Here is an 11,812-nt window from a genome sequence, read left to right on the forward strand (position 1 = left end):
CACTAAATGGGACTCTGTTTCTCTGCCCCCCGAGATCGCAGGGCTTCTGAGGGCTGCTTCTGACCCACTAAATGGGACTCTGTTTCTCTGCGTGGCACCTTGTGCCCATTTGTGCCCCCCGAGATCGCAGGGTGTCCGAGGGCTGCTTCTGACCCACTAAATGGGACTCTGTTTCTCTGTGTGGCACCTTGTGCCCATTTGTGCCCCCCGGGCATTGCAGGGCGTCCGAGGGCTGCTTCTGACCGTCCCTCTTCCTCGCAGGACATGGCCCGGGCCGAAGGCAATCCCCGGCTGGACGGCGACTCCCAGCAGCCCTCCGTCTTCAAGGTGGTTCTCCTGGGCAGCAGCTCTGTGGGCAAGTCCAGCCTGGCTCTGCGATTCCTCAAGAACGACTTCAGGGAGATCCTGCCGACCCTGGGCTGTGAGTGCCGCCGCGGGTGCCCGTGTGGGTGAGGCCAAGGGGGCGAGCAGCCTTCAGAGGGGCATCCCGATGCCAAGGAACCGAGGGGCCGCCACGCCCTTTTCTAGTTCACTTCTTACCTAGTTCTGGGGCTTCCCTTCCATCTTAGAATCAGTCCCGTGGATTGTCCAAAGCAGCAGAGCGGTGAGGGTTGGGCAATGGGGGTTCAGTGACTTGACCAGGGTCACCCAGCTAGGTAGCGTCTGAGGCTAGATTTGAACCCAGGACTTCTGTCTCCAGGCTTGGTTCTCTATCCACTGAGCCACCCGGCTGCCTTTAATTTAAAAAAATGAATAACCTTTACCATCTGTCTTAGTATTAGTTCTAAGTCAGAAGAGCTGCAAGGGCTGGGCAGTCAAGGTTAAGTGACTTGCCCAGGGTCATTCAAGTAGAAGTGTCTGAGGTCAAATTTGAACCCAGGTTCAAATGTTTAATTTGATGAATGAATGAATTAAATTATGAAATCAATCCATTAAACAACAGTGCTTGGTTTACTTCAGTAGTTAATCTGAGGATCTCAAAGCCCCTTAGAGGGAATGCTGCCACATCAAAGAGTCCAGAGTGATCGGAACCTCCTAAGTGCAGGCCTGGAGCTCTGTCCGCTGGGCTAGCCGGCTGCTCCTGTCCTCCTCCGAGAGGAGCTCCCGATGGCTAGTGAGCTTCCTGGGCGCCATTGCTCTGAGGTGGCTTCCTCGTGCCAAGGAGACCTCTACGGGGGCCTGGAGCTCTCTTGGAGTGTGTGAGGGGCCGTCCTGGGGAAAATGTGCTTCTCCTGGCCTTGGACAGAAGCGTCCGCAAGGACGCTGGGTGCAAACGGCAGAGGGGTCTGCTTGGGCTCAATATACCTACTGGGTGGAATGGGCTTCCTCGGTGGCACTGGCTTCACCCCCAGCTGCAGGGAAAAGGGAGACCCTGGTCCTTCCTCCTTCATTTCTAAGGGATCCTCTTCTCCCCCAGGCCTAAGCACATCTTCGACCTCAGGAATGAATGAATGGATGGATGGCACAGTGGCTAGAGTGCCAAGCCTAGAGTCAGGAAGACTCTTCAAATCTGCTCTCTGACATTTCCTACCTGTGTGCCCCTGTCTAAGTCCCTTTACCTTGTTTGCCTCAGTTTCCTCCTCTGTCAAATGGACTGGAGAAGGAAATGGCCACCCCTCCAGGATCTCTGCCCGGAAAACCCAAAATGGGATCCTGGCTTGGGACAGATATTTATTTATTTATTCATTCACTTATTTATTTGTTTATTTGTTTTGTTTTTTGCATTTTTAAACCCTTAACTTCTGTGTATTAGTTCCTTGGTGGAAGAGTGGTAAGGGTGGGCAATGGGGGTCAAGTGACTTGCCCAGGGTCACCCAGCTGGGAAGTGTCTGAGGCGAGATTTGAACCCAGGACCTCCCGTCTCTAGACCTGAGGGACGGATGTTTATTAAGTACCTACTATGTGCTGGGCACTGAGCTGGGAGCTTGCAGGGAGCTGGTGTCTCCCCTCCCCCCCAGGATCTGCTGCATTCCTAGGAGAGGTGGTGAGCCCCTGGGCCGGGTCCTCCTCTAGGCCAGGGCCATTTCCAGTTGGGCCCGTCCCTTCAGCCCTCCAGAGCAGAGTTCAGAGCTGGACCAGCGATGGCTAAGGGAGGCGCCGCTCCATTCCCCTTTGAGGAAGCCCCAGGGACACCGACCCTGGAGTTCGGGGTCTCTGCCCCGTCCCTGCTCCCTGGGGGGTCTCGGGTAAGACCCTTCCCCCGGCTGGGCCTCAGTTTCTTCTTCTGGCCCCCATCCGCAGTGGGAGTCCGATAGACACGGCCCTAAAGCCCTCACTCCCACGGCCGCGGCTTCCCACTCTCCAAAGGGAGGGAGTTGCATTATGTGGCCTCTAAGGTCCTTCTGGCTCTGGAGAAAAGTCATTCTGACCCTACTTAGCAGTTATTTGGCACCTAAAGTTTACAGAGCGTCGTATACACGCTCGCTGGCTGGGCCCGGGGAGGTGGGCGCTTTTGTTGTCTCCCTTTTACAGACGAGGAAACTGAGGCACCAAAAGGAGAAAGACTTGCCCAGGGTCACACAGCTTGTCATTGTCTAACGCAGGACTTGAACTGGGGTCCTCCTGAGAGTGATGGGACCCCCTCTTGGGAAACCTGGGAAGTTTAGGCTCCTTCCTCCTCCCCTGGCACACAGGGAGCCCCTTTCATTGCTTAAAGGCTGTCGGGGTGCCGTTGCATGGGGCGACAGTGACATCTGGTGGGACTTTCAGGTTATAGCTCTGGAGAGGGAAGGAAAAGCCAACCCTCTAATCCCCTCATTTTACTTTGGAGAGAAACTGAGGCTGCGGGAGCGGAACCGACCAAAGTGAACGAATTAACAAGTCAGACAGGAAGGCGGCCCAGGGGGTAGAGTACAGGACCCGGAGGCAGGAAGCCTCGAGTTCAAATCCTGGGCAAGTCCCCGAACTCGTCTGCCCATTTCCTCGTCTATAAAATGGGGATACTAACGGGTAAGACGAGAGAGCAGCTTTAGGCCCTCTAGAAAGGCCGCCGCCAGATGCTTGGAGCCAGGGGCCTCGGCTTCCTTACTACAGAGCTCCACCGCTCTGCAGAGGCCCCGGGAGGTTCTGGGGGGTTCTGGGAGGTTCTGGGGGGCAGCCCGCTCCGTTTGTAGTAAAGGAGGCCTGATGGAAGCAAACATCCTGGGGGAGTCGAGCTGTTTGAGTTTGGAGCCCCCAAGAGAGCGGCAGGAGCAGCTGGGAAAAGAGGCTGCCCCCCCACCCCCAGCTGGCAAAGGTGGCACCCAGGCCCAGAGGAGCCGGGCAGCGGCAGGGGTGGGGGATGCCAGGCCAGGTGGAGATCCGGGGCCCCGGCCTGAGGCTCGGCTCTGGGCCTCCCCGACAGACTCCACACCGACCCGGGAAAGAAGTCAAGGAGGAGAGAGAGGCGGCGAGATGGTGCGTGAGTGTGTGTGTGCACGTGTGTGCGTGTGAGACAGGACAGACTGGAAGGAGCTGGCGATGCTGGATTTGGAGGACGGGAGGGATGGGCAGCGTGAGCATCGCAGCAGAGGTTGGTCTTCAAATATCTGAAGATGGGAGAGGGCAGGACAAGGCTGGGTCGGGAGGACCAGCCACATGGCTCAGCGGATGGAGCCAGCCTTGGAGATAGGATGTCCTGGGTTCAAATCTGGCTAGCTGTGTGACCCTAGACGAGTCATTGAACCCCAATGACTTAGCCCTTATCACTCTTCTGCCTTGGAACCGATACTTAGCATCCATTATCTTAAAAAAAATAAAAGGTTTATTATTTCATGACACATTTCCAAATTACATTTTTAACAATCATTTTTTGAAGATGTACGTGAGTTCCTAATTCGAATCAGTTCATCCATTCTGATCAGTCCCTCAAGGAAGATCTCTTTAAAAAGGGTTGGGAGAGAGACTTTCCAAAGGAATCGGGCTCTTAGTGTGTTACTGGAAATGTTGGGGTCCTTGAACTACATTTCCCATGAGCCCACGGGCTTCCTGTCGTCACGTGATGACGTAGACAGGAGGATAAAACGGAGTGGCTGGACTTGCTCTCCCTCTTCTGCTCCTGGTCCAGCAGCCTGGTGGTGGCAGGTCATGGCGAGCCTTTTAAACAGCCTAAGCTAGCACGGCAAGTGGCTTCATTTCCTAAAGGCTACCAACACATCTATCAAAACCCATAATCATTTCTAGCTATCCTTTTTATATTCATTTCATTTCTTCCATTAGCCTTCAAGGAAAACCTTAGGAAATGGGGAGAGGCTCCGAATAAAGGCCAGGCATTGCTTCTAAGGTGGAAGGGAAGGGCTTAAAAAAAAAGGCGCCCCAGTACGAAAAGCGATTCTTGTGCCGTGACCAACGGAGTCCAGTTGGGCCACTAGGGAGGTGCTCGCAGCCCCGGTGACCCTAAAACATGACGGTTGACGGAGGTCCAAAGCAGGACCCTTTATGGCCTTGTCTCCTTCCAGGCGCCTTCTTCACTCATATGATGGAAGTCGATGGGAAAGCCTTGAAGCTGGAGCTCTGGGACACGGCGGGACAGGAGAAATATCACAGCGTTTGCCACCTCTATTTTCGGGGTGCCAACGCCGCTCTCTTGGTTTATGACATTGCAAATAAGGTATTGTATACCCCAGGTCCAGCCGCCAGTTGCTTTGGGGGTCTGTTCTTTTTCTTAAAGCCTGGTGAGGTTCCGTTCAGGTCAAACATGGCCAGAGTCCCAGCATTCCTTCTAGTCCTCACCCCTTCCTTCTCCCTCCATTCTGGAGCTAATCAGATATGCCGTCTCTCCCACAGTCCTCTTCTCTCCACTCACATGGCCGCCTCTTTGTCCCTTACTGGACGGTCACAGCAGCCCCTAATTGGTCTGTTTGCCTCCATCTCTACGGTCTCACTCCAATCCAACTTCTCATTGGTAGAAATCCAGTGCCTCAGTGAGCTCCCCGTCTAATGGGGAAGACAGCATGCAAGCAACGTGGTGCAGACAAGACAGATGGGAGACAAATTAGAGACAGTCAAGAGAAACCAGGGCAACCCCTAGAATTGAGACAGGCAGGGAAAGACTTCCCGTAGGAGGTGGGATTCTAGTGGGAGTTGGAAGGAAGCCAGGGAGGCCAAGAGATGGAGATGGAGATGAGGAGGCAGAGAATTCTAGACCTGGGGGGACGGCTGGGGAAAAGCCCAGGGTCCTCAGAGCTGCCAAAGTGAGATTCTCAACATGCAGATCTGACCTCTTTTTCTCTTGCTCAATGAATGTCATTGGCTCCCTATTACTTCTAGGCTCCAATACATGGTATTCTCTTTGGGATATGAGAGCATAATCTGGATCTGGCATCCCTTTCCATCTGAGGTTGCCTTACTGTCCCTGGTATACTCTCTATTCCAACTTGCTTTTCTCCTCCATGAATCAAGAAGACCTGAGTTTGAATCCTGCCTTAGACACTTTCTGGGGAAGCTATTTACTGCTCTGTGCCTCAGTTTCCTCATTTGTAAAGTGACAATGATAATAGCACTTACCTCTAGGGTTATTGTGATGGTCAGATGAGTTAGCATACTCACAGTGTTTTGTGAACCTTCTGGACTCCATCAATGCCATCAATGATTTTGACATTCCATCTGTCCCTGCTTTGACTTTATACTGCCCATCCCTTTTCCCTTCACCCTCTTAGAATCCCAAACTCCCTGCAAGGCGTAGATCCCAAGGGCCAAGTTTCTTGTGGGAACATGCAACCTCCCCCATTACTTTGTGGTCATTTTTCTGTATGCACGTCGAATCTTTTAGTAGAATGCATGATCTAGTGGCTAGAGCTGGGTTCACATCTTACATCAGACACATTATTTGTGTGACCCTGGGCACATCGCTTCAGCTCTCAAGGCCTCAGTTTCCCCATATGTAAAATGAAGGGGTTGGACTCAGTGACCTCCAAGATGCCTTCTAGCTCTAATCTCTGACCTATAAAGGCAAAACCTATTTTCATTTTCTCTTTTTATCCCCCAGCATTGGCACAGTGTTTGACTAGGGAAGAGACTTAATTTGCCCTGATCCAGCTGAGTCCAGCGTTAAATAATCTAATGATACCATATGGCAGGGCTCGGTGAGTCACTGGACAAATAAGCAGGGCCGCTGTTAGCATATCAACAGGGGAATAGCCCGGCTTTGCGTGTCATCTTTGGTGCCCAAGCCAAAGGCGGGTTTAAAAACAAAATCAACTGATAAATTGACTCTAACCCTCCTGAGAAGTAAAAATCCCTTCACCCAGCATGCCCCAGGTGGTCTGCTTCAGTATTGGGCGAGGCTTCCGCTGAAATCTCTCCGGGACATTGGATCCCAGTCCCAGTCCTCTGGGTTCCCTCTGGGGACAGCCGTGGCCAGAGACAGAGAAGGTGCCGTGTTCAGAAGTGTGTCAGCACATTCTGTGGAGGCTGGCTGGCCAGCCACTTGTCTGGAGTCTTATCATGGCCATCAACCTCCTTTGTAGGCGGGTTGGATGAGTTGTCCGCTGCTGCCAGGTCCCTTCCAGCTCTCAAAGTCTGTGATTGTTGCCTCCACTACAAAGCACTCAAGGGATGGGACCATGAACCTTGTTATTAGGGCTTTGGAGCAAGTATTAATGATGTGGGATTAGAAACCAAAGCTGAACAATGGTAACACCATTTCACCTCCATCATCCAGCCCTTCCTGCTTATCTCTCTGGGAACCAACACACAGTATTTATTGATTCTAAACCAGAAGCTCAGAGTTTTCTACATATACACAAAGTCTATAATGCTTAAAATCCTTGTCTTTTTAAGGATACTTTCCACAGGGCCCAGAACTGGTGGAAGGAGCTGGAGAATGAGTTTCAGCCTGAAGAAATTGTTGTGATTTTGGTAGGCAACAAGACAGATCTTGAGGATTCTCGGGAAGTGACATTTGAGGTATGTGTTTGGTCCTTGCCAGGAGACCAGTCCTGTCTGGGGCGCCAGATTAAAAGAGGACAGCCTAGTCTTTTTTTTTTTTTTTTAAACCCTTACCTTCCGTCTTGGAATTAATACTGTGTATTGGCTCCAAGGCAGAGGAGTGTTAAGGGCTAGGCAATGGGGGTTAGGTCACTTGCCCAGGATCACATAGCTAGAAAATATCTGAGGACAGATTTGAACCCAGCTTTTCCATCTCTAGGCCTGGTTCTCAATCCACTGAGCCCCCCAGCTACCCTCCAGCCTAGTCTTTTTTTAAAAAAGCTTTCTCGGTGCCTTTTGTCATTCTTCCTGATATGGCAGCCCAAAGTCTCCTTTGTGGCAGAGAAATACACTGGCTATGGATAATGTATATGATGTTCTGCCTTGGTGGGGCCCCCCCTGCCCTTAATATGTCTTGTTATCTCTTCAATGGGCTTTCCATCACTCAGAGTCCACCTGAGAACATCAGAGTCTTGTGGAAAGAACCCTAGATGAGGACTGGGAAGGCCTATGAGTCAAGGGAGCCGTGTGAAGGTGGCTAAGCCTCTTCTGTAAAACCATTGGGTCAGGCCAGCTCTAATTCTTCCTGGTGCTTCACAGCCTCTTCTTGTCTATGTTGGAGCCTGCCCTGAGATGGAGAAAAAGGCCAGCAATGGTTCTGGACCTGACCTTGGTTTTGCTACTATTCTTATGAGAAAAAAGTTTTTGGCTTTTCCTGAAAAGGTTTAAGTTGGGAATCAGGAGAGGCAGAGTCCAAAGACTGTGAGAGAGTTTGGGAATTCTCTTTTCTTGTGCACTTATTCATGGAGGAGGAAACTAAGGCTCAGACTGGGAAATGACTTAGACAAGTTCACACAGGTGATAATTGGCAGTTGTGGCTTTGTGACTTTCAGTGTTATATTTTTATTTGAGATCACCTCCTGGGAATAAGAAGTGTCAAAAATTTACTTGGAAAACACACTGAATAGTGGAAAGAGCAGTGATTCTCTCTAGAGTCATAGGACCTGAGTTCAAATCTTGTCTACCTGTGTGACCTTGAGCACACATTATTTCACCTGAGCCTGAGATTCCTCATTGAGAAAATAAGAGGATCAAGCTAGAAAGATTCTGAGGAATCTTCCAGCTTTGTCCGTGGTCCCATGACCAGCCTGAGCCTCAGTTTTCTCATCTGTAAAATGACAATGTTGAACCAGATGGCGCCTTCCAGTTGGAGCTGGAAGACATACAGAGATGGTCTAGGTCCACCTTCTCATTGAGCATGTAAGGAAACCGCTTGAGTCAGGATCTGACAGGGCCCAGAAGAGAGAGATCCATTCTCTAAGATTCGAGGGTTCTGGGTTCTGAGTCACATAAAGGTGCATTTTCTTCTCTATTCCAGGAAGGAAAAACATTTTCAGAAAGTAACAAGTTATTGTTCATGGAAACATCGGCCAAACTAAACCACCAAGTGACCGAAGCCTTCACTGCTGTAGGTGAGAGAATGATAATAATAACAATAGTAATATAATGCCAGCCAGCACAGACATGGGCACTTTCTGGGTGCCGGGCACTGAACCAAAAAACTTCTCGTATTGGTCCCTGAATAGATGCTATTTTACAGTTGAGGCGTAAGCAGCTAGGTGGTACCATAGTACATGGTATGCTGGGCCTGGAGTTGGGAAGACTCATCTTCCTGAGTTCAAATCCAGCCTCAGACAAGCCCTGTTGGTCTCAGTTGCCTCATCTGTAAAATGGGTCAGAGAAGGAAATGGTGAACCCCTTCAGTATCTTTGCCAAGAAAACCCGCAATGGAATCACAAGGAGTCAGACACAACTGAAATGACCAAATAATACAACACAGCTAGGGAAACTGAGGCACACAACCAGAGCTTGGTTTTATATATATATATATATCCTCCTGCCTGGGCTTCCTGTTGGTTCTTCCCAAGCCTATAGTCCTCCATCCAACCTGGCTTCAAGATGCAATCTACACCTGAGGAGTCCTCGAGTTGGAGGAACTGGATTTGAATCTTGGCTCTGCCACTTCCTTTCTTCTCCCACCCCAGCCTCAGTTTCCTTATCTTTAAAGTAAGGGTTAGGCTAGATGGCCTCTGAGATCCTCTGTAGCTGTAGATCTGAAACCCTTGCTGGAGAAATCTGTAAGGGGGTCTCTGGAAAGAGAATGGGAAGCCCTATTTACTCTGAAGTGACTTATAGAACAAAGATTTAGAAGTGGGAGGAACCTCAGAGGTCGTCTAGTCCAGCCCTTTCATTTTACAGATAAAGAAACTGAGGTTAAGGGAGGTCAGAGGACGTCCCACTCTTTTTGACCCCATTTGGGGTTTTCTTGACAGATTCTAGGTTTGCCATTTTGTTCTCCAGCTTATTTTATGGATGAGGAAACTGAGGCCAACAGGGTGAAATGACTTGGCTACGGTCACACAATTAGGAAGTGTCTGAGGTCAGATTTTTTTTTTAAACCCTTACCTTCATTTTGGAATCATTATTGTGAATTGCTTCCAGGGAAGATGAGCAGTAAGGGCTAGGCAATGGGGGTTAGGTGACTTGCCCAGGGTCACATAGCTAGGAAGTGTCTGAGGCCAGATTTGAACCCAGCACTTCCATCTCTAGGCCTGGTTCTCAATTTAGTGAGACACCTAGATGTACCCCTGAAGCCAGATTTGAGAAGACTCATCTTCCTGGCTCCAGACTCAGTCTTACCCACCGGACTACCTAGCTGTTCCTCCCTCACTTTATGGATGAGAAACTGAGGCTCAGGAAAAGGAAGAAATTTGCCCAAGGACATTTAACTTATAGGAGTCAGAGTCCAGATTATATCTCTAGTCTACTTCCTAAGGAATTATAAGCTCTTTGAGGACAAGGGATAAATAGTTTGGATTTTGTCTCTGTATGCCCAGTGTGTGGGACATAGTAGGTGCTTAATAATGTTCATTGATGGATTAATGGGCGGCCCTCAAACTTTGATATCTGCTCTACAGACCTCTAGGAGAGGACCCGCCACTGGGACACAGATCCAGTTCCTTTGTGGGTCTTGGCTCCCTTCTAAGCATCTCTGAGTCCAGGAGAGAGCCTGGGACAATTTGGATGAATACTAGAGGCGTTGGCTTGGGAGCTTTTCCCACATGGATCCCGTAGGGGGCCTTTCAAGTGAGCGAGGGGGAAATCCGCCTCTGGGCCAAATGTTCTCATCGTTCACTTCTTTCTCTTCTCAGCTCGGGAGTTATTACAAAGGGAAGAACAACATGGAGGCCAAGCTCAGCGGAAGAGCCCCTCGGTTGATCTGGAGAATTCAACCAGTCAAAGAAAGGCCAAATGCTGCCTGGACTAGGGGGAGGTGGGTCCCATGGGAGCCCTCCCCCAAATCTGGCTTCCTCTTGGGCTGCTGTCATGAAGACGAATCTCCCCACCAAGACCTGATGGTTTGGCCTTTGCCAATGGATTGACCTACCTTGGCTATGGCAGCATGGGCTTTGAAGGCAGTTCCTGAGATGTTGGACTTGCTGCCTGTCGGCCCCCTCCCAGGAATCCAAGGAAAATCACCGGCTCTCAAAGAGACGTTTCCTGGAAGAGACTGTGGGGGAGGAATGGGTCGAGGTTCCGGGAGGAAGCCCTGAGTCAGAGCCAGAACACCTGGGTGGCTCCATCCCTGGGCAGCTTCTCGGGGACACCACGGCCTCTCCCTGCCAGGGCATCACCGACTTAGAGCTGAGCAGGAACGTGGAGGACTTCTGGCCCAATCCCCTCAGATTATGGATGAGAAAATGGAGGAAGAGAGTGTGTAAGGGATCAGCAAAGGCTGAGGCAGACGCTAAGCGCTCTAACCACTGCCCTGCCCAGCTGCCTCCTGACTGCATTAGGGACTTCCCCTCAGTGTCTGGCACCAGCTGGGCACACCATCTGCAGGTAGCCAGAAGGAGCTAAAACGGGAAGGGCAGGAGTGAGAATGGGGGAAACTGTTAAAGGGGTCTAAATTCATGTCTTCATCAATGTGCTCGTTCTCAGAGTCTTGGGAAGGCGTGTCTCAAATCGCTTTTAGCATTTTGGACCCGTTTCCTTTTCAGTAAATTGTAATAACCCCTGTGCATCATCACATGGAAGTCTCACACTTACTAATGGTGTCAAGTCATTGTTAACCTCCCTGGGCCTCAGTTCCCCAATCTGTAAAATGAGGGGGTTAGCTAAACGGTCTCTATGTGCCCTTTCAGCTCTAATGATACCTGTGTCGCCCACTCCCTCCCTCCTGGGGCTGATGGGAATAAAGTACTCTGTAAATCCCAAAGGAATAAGAAACATGTTCAGTTGGTCAGTCAGTCAGTCAGTCAGCAGACGTGTGTTAAGTACATACTGTGAGCCCCCTGGAAAAGCAAATAGAAGTAAAAAGGAAGTTGGGCCCTCCTCTCAGGGAGCTTCCACTCTAATGAGGTCAAAAGTAAAAGGAAGCTGAGCAGTGGGGGGTGGGCAGCCTGCTGGGCATGAGGGAGACCTCCAGTGGGAAAGGAAGAGGTTGTTATTAATAATAGTCGGATAGACGCTGGTCATTTTGACTTAAAAGCTGGCTTTATTTCCCTCTTTGTGACCCCCATGTGGGATTTTCTCCACAGTGGTACTGGAGTGGTTTGCCATTTCCTTTTCCAGTTCCTTTTACAGATGAGGAAACTGAGGCAAACAAGGTGAAATGATTTGTCCAGGGTCACACAGCTAAGATATTAGAGAGGTTTGCCATTTCCTTCTCCAGTTCCTTTTACAGATGAGGAAACTGAGGCAAACAGGGTAAAGTGACTTGTTCAGGGTCACACAGCTAAGATATGGGAGTGGTTTGCCATTTCCTTCTCCAGTTCCTTTTACAGATGAGGAAACTGAGGTAAACAAGGTGAAATGATTTGTCCAGGGTCACACAGCTAAGATA

General features: G+C 50.2%; 2 protein-coding genes across 2 annotated transcripts in view; one reads left to right on the plus strand and one right to left on the minus strand.

Annotated features, from left to right (window-relative positions):
- Nucleotides 1–264: 264 nt before the first annotated feature.
- On the plus strand, nt 265–11,423 carry RAB17 (RAB17, member RAS oncogene family). Its single transcript, XM_044676560.1, has 5 exons — nt 265–421; nt 4,437–4,588; nt 6,760–6,885; nt 8,285–8,378; nt 10,119–11,423. Exons 1-5 carry the CDS (start codon nt 265–267, stop codon nt 10,232–10,234), a joined length of 645 nt encoding a protein of 214 aa, XP_044532495.1. The 3' UTR covers nt 10,235–11,423.
- MLPH (melanophilin) overlaps nt 10,774–11,812 on the minus strand; it is a 64,725-nt gene continuing 63,686 nt past the window's right edge. The window contains 1 exon segment of the mRNA XM_044675682.1: nt 10,774–10,823. Within this exon segment, the coding sequence (XP_044531617.1) occupies nt 10,774–10,823 (50 nt within the window).

Source organism: Gracilinanus agilis, chromosome 4 (genome assembly GCF_016433145.1).
Source record: "Gracilinanus agilis isolate LMUSP501 chromosome 4, AgileGrace, whole genome shotgun sequence".
NCBI lineage: Eukaryota > Metazoa > Chordata > Mammalia > Didelphimorphia > Didelphidae > Gracilinanus > Gracilinanus agilis.

Coding starts and splice junctions, on each gene's coding strand:
- RAB17 (XM_044676560.1), top strand. CDS start 265: ATGGCCCGGGCCGAAGGCAATCCCCGGCTGGACGGCGACTCCCAGCAG. Junction 6,886..8,284: donor CTCGGGAAGTGACATTTGAG/GTATGTGTTTGG, acceptor TCTCTATTCCAG/GAAGGAAAAACATTTTCAGA. Junction 8,379..10,118: donor CGAAGCCTTCACTGCTGTAG/GTGAGAGAATGA, acceptor TTCTCTTCTCAG/CTCGGGAGTTATTACAAAGG.